Here is a 21,734-nt window from a genome sequence, read left to right on the forward strand (position 1 = left end):
TATTTAACCAGAATAATTGCCTCAACATGACAGACAAGCATTTATTATTTGGGATATATCTGTGGAGGAGTTATGTGTGAAGAAGGAATTCGTCAGACACAAGAAACAGGCTGAAGATTCAGAGATGGCTTACACTGGACCTCTTTAGTGGACATGTCCTCAACAGGTGTACAAGGTTCGCTGTGAGATGAGGTTGAGTCAGCTCCTCCAGAACATCTGTGTCCGACCCTCCGTAAACAGTCATACTTATAATGTCTGGTCCTACCCAGTAATACTGAACTACAACATTCTGCACTGATGTTACCTTCACATGGTCTAAACACAGCGAAGCATATAAATAAAAGCTGGCGCCGTGAGTGTCTGCTTTGCTATCAGTAAGTGTTCCAACTACAAATTCATGATTATGAAAAGGCACCACAGGTTCACTCCCAACCCAGGTGAAGACTCTGGTGTCGGGCCAGCTATTAACCTTAAAGACAAATTATGAGGATGAGGCACAAGAAAGTTCAGACAGACAGTACCAGATAAAATTCCTTGTTAATATCTTAGTCAATACTACCTTTTGGGAATTTCGTATTTTAAGACATTTTCCGAGTTTGACTCAGCAAGTTAAAAATTATTAGATCTCACCAACAAGTGTTTTTCTTACCATGTAGAGCTCAAATTCATCTTCATTGCGGGCTATCATCTGGTTAAGCGTTTCATCATCAGGTACCTCATCTTCTTCCTTGAGTAACATAAGAAAAAAACATCAAAAGATAGTCTCTGCAATACAATCAAAACGATGTTATGCCAAAGCAACAATCTCCATGTTAATTGTGTCTGAAGAACCATAAGTCAAGTAAGACATACAGATTTGATCAATCTACTAAATAAACTGAGATGTTAATATAAATCAGATCATATTCTGTGGTAAGTGAACAAGGGTAGCTCTCTGTAATCCGATTGCAATTCTAGCAATATTTTGAAAGAGAAAAAATATTTAGGATCTCCTAAAAAACAACAATTCATTACTGAACAAAAAAACCAAACTTCAAGACTGTAAAATTGCTTTCAAAGATAGGTCCTTGGAAATCCACAGTACTGAGTTTCCAGACATTTCTCTGAGTGCTATCAGCTCAACAGGGATTCTACTTCATGAAGACACTGATTGGGTTTTTATCAAGTGAATCACATTTGTAACCAACATTTCAATTGATGAGCTGCTCAAGCCACTACCGTTATGCAAATATTAGTAGCTGGTTCTTATAGAGTCATGCTGAATTTCTCCATTTCTCCTCCCTCTAACGTAGCCACATTTATTTCTACATTCATTCAGTGAAAATCAACGCTCTTGTTGAGGTGCAATAGTTGGTTATGGGTTACTCAGAATTACATTAATGATTAGATGTTAGTTCTCATGAATTCAACATTGATTTGGAGATTTTGTTTGTAATTTTATATGTATTTTGGATGATGTATAAATAACTATGGGTTTCTACCATGCCCTAACATACTTTTTTATGTACTCAATATGTTGAATGTGTTGACACTATTCACAGATCAGCTATTGTATTTTAGTACCAATAAAAAAATAAATCCAGATTCCATTCCATAGTTTGTGCTGGGCCATCACAATGAAGTAATGCGTGAGAGGAAAACATTTTTATGAGCTCAAAACACCTGTATGTGAGTACTTGAAAGGCAAAATATACTTTTTGGATGAAGTTTCACTTTAAAAGTGAAAAAAATGATCAGCTATCAGGGTTGCTCCACCACTGCTCTATTAAGTACACCGACATACTGTACTTCCGTATGGGATGCCAACTTTTCTGCAGCAGACAGAGGTGCTCTGCAGAGAGTCAAACACAGCCGAGAAAATAATAGACTCCTCCTGCCCCCACTGAAGACAACTTCACATTGCACCGCCATGGCAGAGATTAAGAAGCATTTTGAGGGATGTAACTCAGCACTGTCAACTCTTCTGTTTGCTGACGTATGGAAGGTGCTACACAGCCTTAATGACACAAAACCACGTCACCTCATCGCACTCCTCACCCTAGGATTAACAACTAGACTTTGCCCTAACATCAGAAAATTTGAAACGTACTTTTTAAGGTGTAATAACATTGGGTGCACTCACCTGAATATGCCTACTTTGCACAATGATCCCGAGAAATTAAATAAAACCAACCATACAAACTCTGACCTCACCTCATTCTGCTCCTCATGCTCTAAGATGGCCTGGAGGAAGGCACGGCGCTCGTGGCTTGAAGACTTCTGGTCAAACATGCCTGCCTGGATAACTTTCTGATCCACATTGAGTTTGTATTTGGCAGCAGCCAAGATTTTCTCTTCCACACTGTTGACGGTGCAGAGACGAAGCACACGCACTTCATTCTGCTGACCGATGCGGTGGGCGCGGTCCTGAGCCTGCAGATCCTGAAATCAGCAGATGTAGCATGAAGGAGAAGTACGAGTCCAATTCAATCTGCCAAAATGTTAGTCAGTAGAAACTTTAATCCTTCCATAGTATAGTCTTTTGCCAATTAGCATTGCTCTTCAAGGTGTGATGAAAATACCTTTTTAAGCACATCTGTCCCTTAAATAAAAATCATCAGGGAAAGTCAAGCATAAAAAGCTAAATTAAGAGTATTAGATTTGCTTTTGGCACCATTGAATTTTGCTTTACTCTACTGAAAAAATCTGGATACGAGGAACAAACTGATCACAAATTAAAACTGAAATGGCCCTTTGTTAACCCTGAAATGCACACTAGCTAATCATAGCACAGCAGAGGGGTGCTAATGGGTGGTCCATTGACTCCAATGCAAAAGTTGTCTTCATTATCAAGCTGGTTTGTGGACCGTTTGCTAGTTATGGTTAAACTTTGTTGTAACACCGACAACAGTAACACTCAAGAGAGATTTGAAGGAGATACATGTTTTTCACCTTGGTAAAACTAAAATCCAACCTTGAAAAGTGTGGGCAGTGGATAATGCAATATGGATGTCCTAAAATCCAATTGAACCCCCCAGATATCAATGGCTTTGGCTTTGTATGTGCCAAGTTCAATCATTACTGTTATGGAGGGCTGACATACTGCTGATATTTTGTGAAAATTAGTATTCTTTAGGCTATTACTGTTTGCATTTTGTGTTTGTGTTTATGAATTTTTCAGGCCACGGTATTGAAAGACAGTGCTAACATTGTGGGCAGATCAGTACCACATTGGTTGAAAAAGTGTAAACTGAAGTTGATGTAGATTTGAACTCCTCAAATCATTATTATGAGATCAGTTAGACAGCTGACAAATGACTCATTTCTTGTAGTGATGAAGTGGTAAGGGTTAATTAATACTAGCAGTACAGAAAAAAAATTAATAAACAGACACATCTTCTAAAAATTGGCGGCACGGTGGTGCAGTGGTTTGCACTGTCACCTTACAGCAAGAAGGTTCTGGGTTTGAGTCCCGGCTCAGGCACGGGATCTTTCTGTGTGGAGTCTCCATGTTCTCCCTGTTCCTGTGTGGGTTCTCTCTGGTACTCCAGCTTCCTCCCACAGTCCAAAGACATCAAGAGGGGACGAGGCTGATTGATACTCTAAATTGACTGTAGGTGTGACTGTGAGTGTGAATGGTTGTCTGTCTCTATGTGTTGGCCCTGTGATGGACTGGCGACCTGTCCAGGGTGAACCCCGCCTCTCACCTGAAGCAGCTGGGATAGGCTCCAGTCCCCCCGGTGACCGTTAACGGGATAAGGGGTAGAAAATGGATGGAACAATGGATCTTCCAATAAATCTGTTTTTGTACTGTTCAATAGCATCAAACATGTTATAAAACTAAAGATAGAAAGTTTCCAACTCTGTTTTTGTCTCCCACAAAATACTGTATGTATCTTTGCATCTAACAGATGGCCATTTTTCTCAAGGGTCAACAGATGTATAATAGGTGGGCCTGTCCATAATCTATTGTCACAAACCAGAGACATAATTCAGCACTGTTACAGTCTGTCCATTAAAAACTATGAATGAGTCTACTTCCAACACTTGTCTTTAAATAGTATACTGTACCCAGTGCATTCATGAGCACAGCAAGCTTATAATAATGTTACTGACTGATGGACAAACCTGATGTGGGTTCCAGTCACTGTCAAAGATCACGACAGTGTCGGCAGCCTGCAGGTTGAGGCCAAGTCCCCCAGCTCTGGTACTGAGCAGGAAAATGAAGTACTGAGATCCTTCCTCATTAAATTTCTTCAGCAGCAAGGCTCGGTCCTCAGATTTGGTGGTTCCTGAAAGATCAAACCTGATCATTTTGAAATGCAGAGTTCACCTTTGTAACCACAGCTTGAACTTTTGATCCAAAGCTTATTTTTAATAAGTTGAAAATGATCAACCTTAATGTCAGCTTTGACCAATTTTATTGTTTTAGAGACAGGCGAAAAGGGTATGCAGTGGATTTGTTTAGAGTTCAGAATGTGGTTTAACATTTCATTCAGTTTATATCACAATTCAATTATTCAACAGAACTTCAGATTAATAAAGAGATTTTATCTATTTTTGTGACAGAACTCTTGATCTCAGGTAAAAGCTGTTTATCAAACCAATTTGCTGAAAATCTTATGAATGTCTTTTTATGGTAAGATACATTTATATCACCCGGATGATGGATACATATTAATTTGTTATTCTAGAACTCTGATTCAAACTACAGAGTTGCAAACTCCAAAAACACACTACAAACTTTAAGTTTGGGTGTGTTCCCAGTCATCCAGGTCATGGTAACCATTGAGTACAGTTGCTTATAACACAGCACTTAAGAGTTTACTCCTGGTCTTGAATTTTATTAGGGCCTGAGCCTGAAGGTACTTCAGGCAAAGACCCTATTATGTTTGCTCGGCAGAGCAACACATTAGCAGCACTAATTTATCCTTATTTTTATATGTTATTTTTGTTGATGTTTCTCATTGTTATGTCTGATTTTTCATGTACAGATTTTTTTTTTTACAAAAGCATTTTATTATTAAGTATAGATTAGAAAGCAGCTAAACTGTATCATGAACGTAATCATTAAAAAAAGTATAAAAAATGAACAAAAACACACTGTGTGTGTGTGTGTGGACATGTGAGTAGGTCTACACTACTATTGTAGACAATCAGTGTTTAGTCGATAACTGTACAACATGCAAGTTTAACCGTACTCTATTTTCTTGTGTTATATGTGCTGACAGTATTTTCACACACATCATTTGCACATTTGTTTGATTTCAAAAGAGCTCAAAATATGGGCCAGACCTTGAAGCCCATGAGACTTCTTTTTTATGTTGAATGTGTGCATCATACTGAGTGGTGGTGACAGTATACGTCAGACAGCTCAGCACGACACATTTGCTGACAGTCTGACCTTACAATCTGAAAGGTATGAGTTAACTTCAGTTCTTTATTGAATGTTTCTCAGCCAGGGACACAGTGACATCGCTGTGAATCAGGCAACTAACTTTGCATTCACTCTAACATTACTTCTATGGTGGTTCTTCTACAGGAACATTGACAATAGTTCACAGGTTCACATGTCTATTTGACATCGCGATGTTCAAACATCAGTAGTGGTGTAACCTTACCGTCTAGACGTAAATATTGAAAGTTGCGGTAGCTAAAGTAGTCCTCCATGATCGTCATGAGAGAGGTCATCTGGCAGAAGAGTAGAACTCTGTGGTTGGTGGCCTGCAGCTTCGGCAGGATGCGATCAAGGAGCTCAAACTTTCCAGAAGCCCGGTAAAGTTCATGCCTGGGTTCAAGGTGATGAAGAAAATCAGGTTTCATAAGTCTTTGGTGAGAACATAAGGAGTGGCATGTGCTTGAATGCAATTGGGTAGAGCGTTAAAACCCACACTTGGAAATACTGGATTACACACTGCTGCAAGTATTGAAACCAGTAGTATCAGTTACAGAGCACAATCAACCATCCAATTATTTTATTCTCATTTGCCTCCAAACTGTTTGTGATCAATGTACTACTTTTTGCATTGATTTCAGCCTTAAATACAAAATCAATATAGATTATTTTCAACAATTATCTGCAGTTATGCTGAAATGACATGTCTAATTTCACTAAATGTTGTAGTTTGTGGTATATTCCAAAGCATTCCTCCTTACATGTGGAAATGAAACCATTCAAGCAAACATATTTTGTTTCATCCCCACTGAGAAATGTTTCCAGACTATTTTAGGCCAAGAACCACTTGACCAACTTAAAAAACTTACAGACCACTAAACTTCCCAAATGTTCCAAAAACCATTAACAGGTTGACTTCAAAAGTATATTACACATTACAGCTTAAGAATTTGTTTTTTTGAAATTTTGAGATGAACTGCAGTTAAGGATAATTATCCCTTGCCAAGGCTTGCTATAGGAGAGTAGAGATGTAGGAATTATCTGAGACTTCTCAAATGAGGACTTCAGATGTCCTTTCACATTATGTATTTACTGTACGATCCAGTTGTACTGATGAGCTTTACATCAAAATAACTCAGACTGACAAACCATGGCAATTTATCTGCACATACTGTTAGAAATAAATAAAATCAGATATCAATTCCACTTGCTTGTGTCAATGTGGATTTTGCTCAGAAATCACCCTATATAAAAAGCTTCAGGACAGATGGATAATTTCAGACAAGTAACATGGAGGAATTTTATGGTTTTATTACGTATTTTTTGGTATGTTTAAAAGATGGTCACTATTTATTTCAATTGTTTGGGAGATTATTAAAACACCTTTTCCTGTGAAACTCCAGCAGTGTTTTGTGGACTAAAATACATCACCCAACCTTCTATGACTATGACAGCGAGTAGATGACTGCATTCACATTCTTGGGTGAACTATCCCTATAACCGTTAAACTGATGGCAATCTGTTACTAACATTTAAATTTAAGTTCACCTTCATAATTTGTTAGATCTGCCTTCACATGGGTGATCACTTCATGACAGAGGATGCCACCATACATGCCTTGATTACGCACATTACTCACAGGGGACTGTAGTAGTCCTGATTGCATTCACCGATTAATCAGGATTATGTCATTAACATTTTATAGCTCTGAATGGTACAGCTACAACATAAAAGAGTGTGTAATAATTGAATAATGACCAATTACGTTTTAGCAGGACACCAATCAGATTTCAGTCACTACCAACGCTTTGTAGCAGTGATCAGTAAAAACACAGTATAAAAGGGGTGCTTGAGTATGGCAAAAATCACAATTATATCCAATTTGCTATTTTAAATTATACTGAAATTATGATTATCAAACTCAATTATTCTCTTTTTCAGAGTTTGTCATTGTGTCTGTGTTAATGACAGACTTTGTAGACATGAGTGAGTATTGGTGCAACACTTGCCCTCTCTTTAAACGTCAGTCTAGCTCGACCACCAACTGATCTCATCAGCTCTCTCTCCCTGTCTCTGCATTGATACACCAGAAAGCTCATCCAAAACAGAAACGTAGTTCATTCAACAGTTGAAATTCAAGTGTTATAAGTAAATTGATGTTGGTCAAAACGGTCCACAGAAATACACAACATGAATATGGTACGTTTCATCTCAGCACGATTTGAGCAACATACATTTGTTTGTCATTCACAGTATATACAAAATTTGTGTATGATGTATTTGTATATGAGACATGAAGGAAGTGAGATCTGAGAACAAGTGGTCTCAGGAAACAAATTTTACTGTGTTTAAAGTGTTAACAGTGCTGTAGAAAAGCAGTGTAAGAACATCTAGCTCACCATTTTAGTATGTTCCAAGATGTTTCCAGATGTCAGAATAAGTGCTGCATTTCCATTAATAACAATAACTAAGTGTGATGACTTCAAAAGAGATCTTTAAGACTATTTCTTATTTAACTTACCCATTGATGATGCCGTTTGGGTAGCCCAAGTGCTCAGCAAAAGATTCCTATAACAGAGAACATTCACTGTTTTATGTAAGGACATGGCCTTTAAACAATGTTTAAATTTGACCCTACTGTGGACACACTGCACGAAAAATGCAAAACTGTCATTCAAGGGATTTGGGTTGACAGTTCTTGACTGGAAGAGTGTCAAATGTCAAAGAAATTACATGATAGCCAGCTGATCAGTTTACCTCGTTTGTGTATTGTCTTTGACGTCTGATATAATTCTAGATGTCTTTTTGAAATTGTTAGTGGATGAGCAAGGAGTTTAGCTAGAGATCTTGATTATACAATGAATAATACGACTACAGATATGACATTTGTTGATCTGTATGTACATGGTAACTCACTGATAGCATTGTAAATTGTTCAGAGCCAAAGTAAATGTTATGGTACTTTAACCTGTGACAGTTTTGACTTTAAGCTTTCACAAGCCAGTACCAGCAGTCTTGGAGTAGCAGTGCTCACCTCAATGTGCTGGAACATATACGGGTGGTTGCAGATCTTCTTTAGCTGCATGATGGTGTTCATCAAGGTCTTTGCCCCTCCTTTGCCCTAGAGAAAGGTGATAGAAAATATCACATCAGTGTTGGTACAAATATGATATGAACTGTTTGTGGATGCATAACTCATAGCATGATTGTGATTTCTTATTTTGTTGAAAAACCCATTTAAAAGTTTATGGTATGATATTTGTGGAAATCTGTATCAGATTAATTTTTTTTTTCTTAAGTCTGTAGAATGTGATGTTTCGGCAGAGCCAAAACTTTTAATTCAGAATAGTATTGTGACACACAACTAGCCTTTAATAAATACTGTGCCTTTCCGTGATTTGAAAATTGTAATAGGTCATATTACAATTTTGATCAAATTTCATCATTTCACTGCCTAACTGCCTGCATCCTCAGGTGATAACCATCATGCTAATGAAATGAAAACTAAACTCATGAATAACCAAGATGTACCTTTACATGCTGAATAGCATTTAGCAAAAGCAATATATTGTTACCTCAAGGACCTACGATGGTGAAACAGCAGGAAGCATTGCTCAGTCCAAAGTACCAAACAGCTCTGTCTGTCACAATGACATGTGGATCAAACAAGGCACAAAGAGACTCTGAGGTCTTGATATTATTTACCTTCTTGTCTTTCTCTGAGCCGTCAGTGAGGAGGATGCCTTTCTGCATGTGCCGGTACAAAACCTTCTGTATGGCAGACATGTCGCATTTTATGACATACTCCACCTGTGTGAGTGACAATAAAAAGAAAACATTGTGACAAGATTATTCAAAGTGACACCACATTCACCTCATTGTAGACACCATGGGAGAAAAATGAGAGCGAATGAATTTTTGGAAGGAAAGGCAGATTGTGCACAGCAATCTCACAGTGACATGCAGAGACAACCACTAGCATCTAGGTATGTTTAAAATGGAGAGCAGGCTTGGAAAGATAAGCAAATAGTTGTCGGTCATCCAGACCAAAAAAATGAATAATCACACTTCTATACCATCAAACACATTCTCACCTTCTCTGGCAGCTGAGACTCCACCTCTTTCTTCAGTCGACGTAGCAGGAAGGGGCGGAGCACCTTATGCAGGCGGCGAATAATAAGGATGGTCTCCTCCTCATTTAGGTCAACCTAAACAAAGACAAAAAGAGATTGAGAAACTGTTTCCACATAACTTCAGCATACTGAGCAAAAGCTACACATATTTCATTAAAATATCATTACTAATGTTTCCCCCCAAAAACATCAGTTTGACCTCCTGACTGTATGACCAAACAGTAACTCATTTGAAGATCAACTATCTGTGTAACAGTGCATGAATCCTCTGTTTGGCTGGAGGGTGAATTTTTAATTGGTCATGGTGCTTTTTGGGTGGCAAGTGGTCTAGTTATCACATAACTGGATAAGCTGCAACAAAATGGAAAAGGCTATACTGTAGAGATCAGGGGTTTTCAAACTTTCTGGGTATGCGGACCACCTTTTTTCATCAAGAATTTTCGCGGACCACCAGATAATAAAAATGTCTAAATACAGTCTGTAATGTATGCTGCATACATTATAGCCCCCCAGTGCCACCTATTGGTATGTTGTGATACTGATCCTTGGCGTTCTGGACTCGACCTTCATTCAGACCAGGCCGTGAGAGCACATTAAACAGAGTTAACATATCTCCGTGTGTCTCATTTCAAATTACTGTATAGGCCTATTCTACTGATAACACAAGAGGCTTTGATAGCAATTCTTTATGCTTGGTTTCCAGACGCCTGTGAAGGCTGGCTGGCTTCATGCTTTCGTTAGCCAGCTGTACGTAGCAACACACACAAACGGGCAATGGCTCTTGCTCTGTGCCGGTGTAGGTAAATCCGTAAGCTAAGTAGCTTTTGTCGTACTTTCTTTTAACGTTAGCCTTCTTTTTCTTTTTATCTACCGGTTTATGAGAATCTGGTCTGTATCCTCCTCGGAGTCACTGGCTCTTCTTCTTCATTATCATTGGCAACGGCCTCTTTTCTTTTTAGCCACCGATCCATGTTGTTGTGGTTCTGGTTCTAGCTAACACACTCGGGAGCCTGCTCAAGCGTCACTGCAGAGACTTGGCGCCACCACACGCTAGCCATCACACATCTGTTTTCTAAACTAAAATACATTATTGAATTTTTAATGAACTGAAATATCAATATAAATATTCTTAATGTTAATGGAAATTCCCTGAGAAATGACTGTAAAAAAAATATCATTTTTTATTTAATTTAGCAATTTTCCGCGGACCACCACAGTTTGGGAATGACCGCTGTAGATAACCTCTATCATCATTATTCAGAAGTATGATATGACTAAAAAGTATGTAAGCCATGTGATATACAACTTTGCAAATTTTGCAATCTTTTATCTAGTTACATCACAGCATTTTCTGTAAACATTTATAACCATCTTACTAATTCCGAACTTAATTACATCATATCCACAACTCCAAATGAACTACCCCTGAAGAACCGTCTCCTTTTAAAGCAGCTGCTCGCAACCTACAGGATTTTGTAAAAAAATGATCTAGTTTTAATTCCATGTGAGTGCTCTGTTAGTTTTTAGGTATTTCTTGTATCAAAAATGTCTGTTACTTACAACATTCTGAACTGAAAAAAAACAGTGAAACACCTAAAGCATTGTAGGTCTTAATGTGAAATACTGAACAATACATGAGTGATGACAGTCACTCTCAAATCCTAAAAGCCCAGTTTATAACCACCATGTTTTTGAAAACATTTCTTGAAATTTTCATTTCATTAATAGATTCATGTATGTATGAGTACTTTTTGAACATTTAACCACATCATGATAATGATACATGTAATGTTTTGGTCAAGCTAATGGTCATTATCAAACTATTTCATTTCATTACATAATGTCTTTCTACTTTTAGGTAAGTGACACCAATTAATTGGAGAGAAAGTCCTGAGGGGACAAATCTTAAAAAAGAAACACTTGCAAGAAACAAGATTTTACTAGCTATCTCAATATTTTAAATGGGTCTAAATATAAAAACTTTTCCTATCTTGTTAAACATGAGAACCATTATTCTCAAAGTATGAAACAATATTCAACAGTTTGGACTCAATTATTTCAGTCTATGGAGCTTTAGTTCACTCTGGGTTCCCTTGGGGTGACAAAGTGGAGGGCTAATTGCAGTAGTGGGAAATGTAGTGTCTGTTTCTACAAATCTGGAATTCCTTGTGAGATACACAATAATTTTTGCCTCCTCAGATAATCAAAGAAACATTATAGGAAGATAAGAATCAATGGGGTTGCGTCAAAGGCTGACGTGTCTCATTGGAAATGTATCATCTTATGCACTACAATTCGACCCGAGGACAGACACCAGAAGAGATAGCAGGGTGTGTTACAGAGAAGATATTGCTGCATTTGAGTAGATACCTGCAGAGCAATTCAAGAACAATTTTTCATGGACAGCTGAGATAAAAAGACGGAAGAAAGAAAGATAACTGTAATGACTGACCTACAGTTTAGTTTCTCATTTGTCTGAGCAAGCTGGCTCACCACATCATCAAGTGAGCAATTATACAAAGGCACACAATGGAAAACTAGAGGCGCTGGCTGGGTTAAGTCAGTGACCTCATCTTGACAAGTGCAAGCCTTTAGGTTTTATAGGCTTTTACCAGTCAAGTACAAACAACATGCTCAGTGCAAATCAATTGCAGAGACTGGACATTAGGTGCCGGTGACAATTAAATCACTGAATATGACAAATGACCTGTGGCCCTCAGTGATTTGTTCATATTAAGTTTTTCCACACTTAAGTCAATTACACCCACTCACACACACACACACAAACAAACACAGACACATACACAGTACTGAGGCGAGCTTAAAAATCATAGTGGACATTTCATCCTTTAAGTGCAGACTCCTGTCTGACTTGGGGCAAAACCACAACTGTCTCATGACTCTAAGTTTATCTGTAACGTCAGTAAGAAATCCCTACAGGGCAACATGACTCAGGAAATAAGAGTGAGCGAGTGAGTTGGATCTCCATTTCTGTCCAATCTCCAGTTTGTTTGTCATCCTAATCTGCATTCTGCAAGTACTATTAAACTGGAGTGAGTCAAAGTTGAGCGCAGAGAGCAGGTACAATACCAAGCGGCACTTTAGCCTAGTCATGAATCAGTCAAAAAAGATGTGTTCTCAGATAGTAAAATCAAAGTCGGTGAAATTCAAATTTTCAAAGAGATGGGGAAAAAAAAGGAGTCATCCTTCCCCACACTTCAAAAATAGGCTACCTTGAATCAAAACTGAAGCTTTTAAACTTAAGGGTCAAGCAGTAACATAGCAACACACAAGAGCACTTAAAGAGCCCAAATTTCTGCAAAGACACATGAAATACTTCATGAGAAATTCATGAACAGTCATTCAGAACAATTCAACAACAAACTACATTGATGGTTTCTTTCTGACCAATGTCCACCTAGAAATATAACACTGTCCTAAAACATCAGACATAAAAATCCAAGCTATTATTCTTACCCTCTCTCCTGTCATGGCAAATGGGGCGTTGAACCACTGCTCGAAAGTGCTGCAGCTCTTAAAGATGGTGGGCAGGAGGAAGTTGAGTAGAGCCCACAGCTCAGGCAGCTTGTTCTGCAGTGGTGTACCGGTGAGGAGGAGGCGGCGGGGGGCCACATAATGGGTGTTCAACACCTGGGTTAGTTTACAGTGATGGTTCTTCATGCGATGACCTTCGTCCACAATCATGTACTTCCAGCGTATCTGTATATGAAAGGTTATTCTTAAATGCTTATTTTTAAGCATTTTAAGCAAGGTAACAAACTGTAGGAGCTTTGAGAACCTGTGAAGAAAGAAATGTTAGAAGCCCTGATTTAAACCTGATTTTAGATTTAACCCATCCATTTTCTACTACTTCTCCTGTTAAGGCATTCTGAGGGGTGGAGCCTATCCCAGCAGCCTTCGGGCGAGAGGCAGGGTTCCCCCTGGACGGGTCACCAGTCCATCACAGACAGAGAACCATTCCCACTCACAGCCACATCTACGTATGGTCATTTTAGAGTATCCAATTAGCCTAGTCCCATCTTCCATGTCTTTGGAGAGAACCCATGCAGGCCAAGGGAGAACATGCAAACTCCACACAGAAAGACCCCTTGCTAAGGCCGGGGCTCGAACCCGTAACTTTCTTGCTGTGAGGCGAAAGTGCTAACCTCTGCAACACCATGCCACCCTAGATTTAACCCTTCAGCTGATAACATCCGTACCCTTATATACTCAGTAGCTGTGTACACCTGCTGAGTATGTGATAAGACTCCCTCTGCCCTCAAAAGTGGGCACATCCAGTGCTTCCAAGCAATGAACAAGGTAATGGATCATTTCAATGACATTCTGCTCTATGTTAATGTAAACAGTCATGCAGTTTAGTTTAGTTTCTGTCTTTGCAATCATGATATAATCCTTTTGTTACATCTGCTAATGATGCAACAGATACCTCAATACCTCACACTCCTTAACTCCTCAAGCTGGCTGGCGAACTTGCATATCTGTGTCTGACCAACACATACCACTTACCTAGCACTCATCATCAAAACAGGGCTACAAACTATAGCCTATCTTCAATCACACCTGCTTTTAAGTTCAGGACTGATGTCCCTTTGAGATTCAAATGAGTCTTTTAGATCTGCTTCTAGCAAGATTCTGTTCATACGACTTCCATGATGTTTACAATTGAGAACAAGGGTAAATGAGGTTGTAAATTTGGAAAACTTTTTTTAAAGTGTATGGATGAAATCTCAGGTCATCTAATTAGTAAAGGTGTCATTTTAAATTAATAAAAGGATGTGTATCAATGATTTATGCAAGATAATTTGTTTGAGAATGTGTGTGGAGAGTGGATTATTAAGTGAGCGTAGCACTTTGATTTCCGTCACCTTGGCCAGTATGTGCTTGTCCTTGATGATGTATTCGTAGGTGGTCAGCAAGACATTGAATTTTCCACTACGGAGCTGAGGCACCAGCCCCCGGCGCAAGGCAGGGGTGCCCTTTGAAGGGGAGACAAAGAAAACTTTCTGTCATAAGTCCACCTAACGCAATCAGAGTTTATGGAAAAGAAAATTCAACATATTACCTAGGCCTGGGCGATATGGACTAAAAATAAAATCTCAGATTTTTTCACAAAAAATTTGATTTACAATTTTTTTCCTGTGGGTAAATGATTCCACCAAGGTAAGCTGTTTTTAGGGGCAGTTTGTCGGTTATAGCAGTCTTGTTCCCCTCACAAAGAGCAGCATTTCTCCCACTCAGCTGGATGCCTCTGTTCTAGATGTTGAAATAAGTTCGTTGTGCTGCTGCCTTTTGTTGCAATGGGCTTCAGACAAACTTTGCAGCGTGCAGTCACTTGTTCAGTCACCCCAAACCAGTTCCAAACCACTGATGATACTACTCCTTCCTTAGAAACAAACTTCTCGCTCTTGTTAGCCATGTTGCGGCTACGCGTGCGTAGGAAACAAGGGGGAGGGGTGAGGAGGAAAGCTATGGAAGCTCCTGAGGGACAAAAGGTGCGCCATAGCAAGAGGAATCCAAAGCTTGTATTTTTTGTTTTTTTTAAATCGTCCACAACAAAAAACTTGAATTAATCAATAAAATCAATAAATCGCCCAGGCCTAATATTACCTTGTAAGCAATTTTGACCACTGAGGGTGCCCACTTGTCAAGTTCGTAGACCCAGTTTGACAAAGTCCTAAGGGAAAAGAAATCAATGACAATCATGTTGAATTGGGGACATAATAAGAGGCTGGTGCTCAGTGAAATATCTGCAACCAAGGTCAAGACATAATTTACTGGATAAACTTTAGGGAAAAATAATCCCTTGCAGCCATAACAAGCAACAGTTTCCTAAGAGTCAAATGGATTGAAGCTCTCAATGAAGGACTTTGCATGGATACCTTTGTTAAAAACTGGGCACCATGCAGATTGATTTCTCTCCTCATTAATTTGATTTCTCCACACACGTACGCACACGCACACACACACAAAATGCAAAGAGGGTAATTAGTTCATAGGGAACATATCATAAAGCAAATGGCACTGTGGCTCCAAGCTTAACAATGAATACATTGGGAGCTTGAACTAAAATAAATAAACAAATCAGGACACTCCTTAGTGATGAGAGAGTAAAGTAATTGTTCATTCTAATCTTTCCATACCTGCATTTGTAAATTACCAGTGAAAAGAATTAATAGGTAGGTGAAAAGTTATATTACAAGAATTTTTTTCCCTTAAAACTAAATCTAGAAAATTTAATATGGAACATGGATATATAATGCAAAAGTGTGAAAGCTTGACCAGTCCTTTGATGAAAACACTTCGCCATGTCATGACGCATGATAAAAGCTGTACTTAGGAGTACTGACGAGAGAGGAACGATGATGAGATAGGGCCCGTTGAGTCTCTTGTACTCCATCAGGTAGGTGATAAGTGCGATGGTTTGTATGGTTTTCCCAAGGCCCATTTCATCAGCCAGGATGCCGTTTAAGTTATTGTTGTACAGGGACACCATCCACTCCAGACCCTGAATCTAAACGGAAATGAGAAATAAAGACATGCCAAAAGCTTGCAGCCCAAATTATAATTCACTTGTTTCATCTCATTCCTGAAACTTTCTAAGAACATAAGACAAATCATTTAAACTGACGGACTACTTTGAGTAGAAATGTTCTGTTTTGAGGACAGTTACATGTTGCAAGGCTTATTGCATGTCAAGAAGATATTAGAAGTTGCCTAACTTTACTTTGTTTAGAAACGGCAGGAATGGCAATCTGAAAACCAAATAGAAACAAAAGATCTCCCGATGAGTCAGGTTACCAAAATGCACATTGTATACCATGTTATATTTTGTTATTTGTGAATCTCCACTATTAACTGTGAAAGGGAAAGGCAAATCTAAAAGGCATAACTGAAAAAAAATTTCAAAACCCGGATTAAAAAAATGAAACCCAGTAGTGGAAACAACAGATTCTTCCTCGGGAAAACAATATGCAAAAGACAGTGTGGAGAAACAGGAAAGTGCAGCAGAAACTAGGGAAAAAAATAGGGCTGGCAACCAACTGACAATTATTTAACCAAATGACCCACAGCAGACAATTCAAATATAAAAGACTACAATAAATAAGAAACTTATTTTTCCCTTCATCTTCCACAAGACACAGATGCAGATGACAGCCTGACAGAAATAAAGAGATTATAACCAAAATATGACAACCACTCGTCCAAAGGATTTTAATATCGGCTCTGCTACTTCTTGCAAACGCTGCAATACTTCCACCAAGACTGTTGATTGGAGGACTGTTGTTTGGATGAGCGGTTGTCAAGTAGGATACATACACACTCATTTCTTTCATTAAAGAGGTTAGTTGGGCCACTTTTAAAGAAACATGACCTCGCACACATATGTTATTCTGGGAGGCCTTTGTTGCATTACAGTATGTGATATCTTCATTGCTTTAATAGAGCTTAGATTTAGGGGTCTTTTCTTGACAACCGCTCATTCACACAACTTCAAAATACACACTGGATTTCATTGGGATCTCAACAAGAATGCTACACTGATCAGATGTATGGTTAGAAAAGGCAGTAACACACACACACACACACACACATTCATACAAAGTCCTTGCTGTGTTATAGAGATAATGACTTGATTGACACAATGCAAATACACATGTTTGCACTGTGGACAATTAATCCAATTACTGTGTGGCTGAAACATCTTGAATGTTCCCAAGGAACTAGCACCATTATCTCAGTTAACACCATCAATCTGAGCAGTGTTGACTAGCAGTAACCCACTTGCCGGGTCTCTATCTCTAGCTACAAACTATCTCACGATCCCATCCTCACTCATTGCATGAAAGATTATAGTGTGGTGCAGAAAAACAGCAGCTATATAGTTGCTTTGAAATAGTGTCTTTAGGCTTGATGGAGCATTATAGCAGCAGATACGTTTGGTCAAACCCTTGATCCATCATCAAGCCCACAAAGCTGCATCACTTTCCTGAAATTTTAGAAGTGATGTGACATGTGGTCCCTGGGTCTATTTTGCTGCCTCTTTTAATGTGTGATGAGGTCCAAAAAAGTGCTAGAGAGATAGTTTTATAGTGTTATTTAGGATTATGAATCAGAACTCTTTTAAGAGAGGGAGTATGTAAGGATGCAACTACATTATTAATGCTTTGGATTGTTCATTGGTATGTTTTTTTTCTCAAAAAAAACCCAATGCACTATCATAGAAATCTAGAAACACAAGCTCAAATTAACTCTTAAGGGGCGAGAAAGATTTGTTCTACTTTATGAATTGCCTTTTTCATTTTTATTGAATACAATAATCATCTAATTACTTCATGAATTGTCTTTCTACTTTATGAACTGTCTTTCTGTCATTTGACTAATTGAATAAAATCATCATCTAATTACTTTATAAATTGTCTTTTACTTTATGAACTGTCTTTCTGTCATTTGACTAATGGAATAAAATCATCATCTAATTACTTTATAAATTGTCTTTTACTTTATGAACTGTCTTTCTGTCATTTGACTAATGGAATAAAATCATCATCTAATTACTTTATAAATTGTCTTTCTACTTTATGAACTGTCTTTCTGTCATTTGACAAATTGATTACAAGAATCATCTAACTACTCAGCATTCCTGTAAATTTCAAAAGGTTAATCCATTTTCAATTTCCTCAAAGACTGGTTCTATGATCTAAAGTGGTTATTTTGCTCAAATTTTTGAGTTCAGACTATTTTCTTCCGCATATCCTGTTATGGGTTGCGGGGGGGCTGGAGCCTATCCCAGCGGCTACAGGCGAGAGGCGGGGTTCACCCTGGACGGGTCACCAGTTCATCACAGGGCCAAGACATAGAGACAGACAACCATTCACAGCATCGTCCCATCTTCCATGTCTTTGGACGGTGGGAAGAAACCGGAGTACCTGGAGAGAACCCATGCAGGCACAGAGAACATGCAAACTCCACACAGAAAGCAGGGACTCGAACCCAGAACCTTCTTGCTGTGAGGCGACAGTGCTAACCACTGCGCTGCCTCACAGCAAGCCTTTAAATACAAATGCCCACAATGTACTTTTTTCAGTCACAAGTTTGTTTTTTACTCCAGTAAAAACAATTAAACAAAAAGAAATTCATTAAAAACACAGAAGGAATAAAATAATTACAAACCCTGAAAAACAATAATCACAAATTGAAGACAGCAACAGCAGAGTGTTGTTAGTGGTAACATAGTGTGCGCATGTGCATACCTGATACTGTTTGAGTGTGCCGTTGATGAGCAGCGAGGACTGCTTCTCCACCCTCTCAATGACGGCGTGGGCTACGCCATAGTAAGACTGGGAGCAGGTTTGATCTGTAGCAACACTGTACTCATCGTCCACATCCTGCTTGGCTGACCTGAATATCAGGTGATGAAAAACTTTAGACCTCACAAATCCATTACAAACAATGAGGTTTAATTAAAGCTGTACTGTACTTAGTAGAGATCCACCAATTGCATTTTTCTTTGGCATTTCAAATTCCTGATTCTTTGTTGGTGGGATCTGCCGATACAATAATTTTTTTTTTGGAACTAGAATTGACGGAATATATATTAAAAAAAATCAACTTTTCCTCAATGGAAAAGTACAGAAAATATTACTCTTACAGTTTCCCCCAAATTGACTACTTGATCTTTTCTTACTTAAACAACTCTCAAAATATTAAAGTAATCTTAGACCTTAAAAAGTTGCAAATGAAATTCTACTAGAAAATTAGATGTTGCATATTAAGCTGTGTCTGAAATATCCTTTACTTATCAAACAAAAGCAGTGGCATGCAGCAGCCAATGAAGCATAGGAGAGGCTTCGGCTTGTTCTGGGCTCCAAGCTCTTGCAATTAGCCTTAACAGGTGTCCCTCCATTAGCTTCCTCAAAGTGGGCAGGCTCAACGAGGTGATAGCCTTACATGTTCGACAAATTGCTGCGCTGTGTTATGGCAGCGATGTCAACCGCTTCGGTCCTCCACACAGCTGCAGTTTCCATCTGCCCACCGGTTTTGTTAACTTGCTCAGATTCTGCTGATTTCGCCATTGTCTCTTGATTTGTGAGTTTCTATCACACCCACATAGAATACTTACAGTATTTATACTGTGTCATTTTCAGGTCGTTTTAGTGATCGGGAGCCTGCACATGGCGTTTCATTTTGAGCGGATTAACTGTATGATTTGTTTGAAAATGTCCTGTTTGGCTTGATCTACTCGGTGCAGACACACTTCCTGTGGAAAAACAGACTCGCCTCTATTCCTGGCAATGGTCACACTGTGGCAAGTGACCCATTAGGAATCGTGAACATGTAATACTGACCGCCCAGTTACTGGTTACCATTCTGGTCTCTGGCAAGGAAATCGGTGCATCCCTACTATTTAGTGTACCCCTTCCATTCTTTGATTATAGCACTGAATAATGGCCAGACCATTATGACACTTTGAAGCTGACTCCTAGGATACGCAATGCTTCATCATTTCATCCTAGTTGACATTTACTTGAAATTTTGTCATGAGTGAATTAATTATTGATTCATGTCATATTTTGTAAGGTTGCAGTGACTTTACCTTTGACCACTGAAAACGTATTAGTTTTTTGTGTGAAGAAATTCCCTCAAGCCATCCTTGAGGTAGTGTTTTATTTATTCACGAGATGTGTGTATGAAGACTATGGCTGTCACTAGTGCAAAGGGATAAAAGGATATTTTTGAAATCATTCTATTCACTATAAAGCAATGCACTTGGCAAAGCAAATGTGATGTGGAAGGAAAGGAATACAATACTCGATAATGTGCTTGGCTGCTGTGTCTCCACGAGGTTCAAGAACATTCTTCTCCTCTGCTTCTGCCTTGGTCACCTCCTCTTCCTCCTTGAAAAGCAAAGTTTCAAGACACATAACTGACAACAGGCTTTCAATAATAACAATAACAACACAGTGACATCACACAAAAGGCAATGATGTGCATAATAGGGAAATCTTTAGAAATAAGAGTAACTGAATTTCACACAGCTACAGCCCGTACTGGGTTCTGATGAGTGTATTTACTGTATGCATGTACTGTAAGGGTTCATTGATGAGAAATTGACTGACCTCCTCTTCAAACTCTGAGCCACTCTCCTCACTGTCTGACCTCGGGGCAACCTCATACCTGTATTGCAAAAAATAAACAAACCAACAGGAAAAATAAGTTAATGAAAATACATTTTTGTATTTTTTTTGTTAGGAGAAAAAGAATGAATGCATTCAGTGGAATTAAATCTTTTAAGGCCATTTTAGGGATAACCATAAAAATCTGACACTTTGTTTCTGGCTGTAAAAACATAAAAACAGTGAGGACCCTTATATTAAAACACTGACCATGGTTTTCCACCTCTCAGTAGGTGGGCCTTCCATTACAAGCTTGAAAAAAGGCGCCCTTTCTGACATTACTTATAGTTTAGTTTCTGGATGCCTTCATAGGATTATTTCAATGTTACATTATCCCGTTTTTTTACATGACATCAGAGTACAAAAAAAAAATATATAAAACCTCCATTCAACTACTTCCTACGAAAAAAAGAAAAGGTCTTGTCAAGGTGGATTTAGTGATATAACGTCATCTACACAGGTTCCTAACTTAGGCTATTTTGCCTTTACATGTCAAAATGTTCAGCCTCTTTACATAAAATCAAACCTTTTTTTTTCATGTATACTGGACAGTCAAAAACAGACATAAACCCAACTCTATTCCTCACCCAGGGTTCATCTCAAGCCAAGCCTCCAGCTGGCTGGATTTGGGAGCATCTGTTCCCTGTAGAACTTTCCCAGTCTCCGTCTGAATCACTTTGACTGGCAGCTCGCTCATCTGGCTGCTCTCATCCATGGGCTGTAAGACAAAAAGACATGAAGAGAAATTAATCAAATGTAACTGATCACAATGTAGGTCCACTTTAGATTTTTCAGGTACAATGCCCAAACAAGATATGCCAGTTGGAAACATTGATCCAAAATACCTTCTTGTCTCCATCCCACTGGCTAGCAGTGTGATGGTGTTGTAAAATTAAAAAAAAAAAAAAAAAAAAATCATAAAGATAAAACTGAAACTATATTGATGATGAAAAATTCCTATCTGTCATTCAATTCAATTCATATTTACTGAAATCTAAATTCTGTCTTTATTTTACTGATACCTCCACTTAA

At 38.6% G+C, this 21,734-nt stretch overlaps 1 protein-coding gene across 2 annotated transcripts in view; it reads right to left on the minus strand.

Annotated features, from left to right (window-relative positions):
- smarca2 (SWI/SNF related BAF chromatin remodeling complex subunit ATPase 2) overlaps window positions 1–21,734 on the minus strand; it is a 49,476-nt gene that overhangs the window by 12,740 nt on the left and 15,002 nt on the right. For both annotated transcript variants that reach the window (XM_086206883.1, XM_086206882.1), the window contains exons 12-27: window positions 21,290–21,420; window positions 20,646–20,703; window positions 20,338–20,423; window positions 18,780–18,927; window positions 15,876–16,039; window positions 15,136–15,202; window positions 14,394–14,504; window positions 12,985–13,227; window positions 9,469–9,582; window positions 9,080–9,184; window positions 8,409–8,495; window positions 7,896–7,942; window positions 5,601–5,767; window positions 4,108–4,271; window positions 2,194–2,421; window positions 650–727 (exon numbers count right to left, since the gene is read on the minus strand). In XM_086206883.1, the coding sequence (XP_086063009.1) occupies window positions 650–727; window positions 2,194–2,421; window positions 4,108–4,271; window positions 5,601–5,767; window positions 7,896–7,942; window positions 8,409–8,495; window positions 9,080–9,184; window positions 9,469–9,582; window positions 12,985–13,227; window positions 14,394–14,504; window positions 15,136–15,202; window positions 15,876–16,039; window positions 18,780–18,927; window positions 20,338–20,423; window positions 20,646–20,703; window positions 21,290–21,420 (1,998 nt within the window). The remainder of the gene's footprint in view (window positions 1–649; window positions 728–2,193; window positions 2,422–4,107; window positions 4,272–5,600; window positions 5,768–7,895; window positions 7,943–8,408; window positions 8,496–9,079; window positions 9,185–9,468; window positions 9,583–12,984; window positions 13,228–14,393; window positions 14,505–15,135; window positions 15,203–15,875; window positions 16,040–18,779; window positions 18,928–20,337; window positions 20,424–20,645; window positions 20,704–21,289; window positions 21,421–21,734) is intronic.

Source organism: Aulostomus chinensis, chromosome 6 (assembly GCF_037954235.1).
Source record: "Aulostomus chinensis isolate RoL2024-O1b breed Wild chromosome 6, RoL_Achi_v1.0, whole genome shotgun sequence".
NCBI lineage: Eukaryota > Metazoa > Chordata > Actinopteri > Syngnathiformes > Aulostomidae > Aulostomus > Aulostomus chinensis.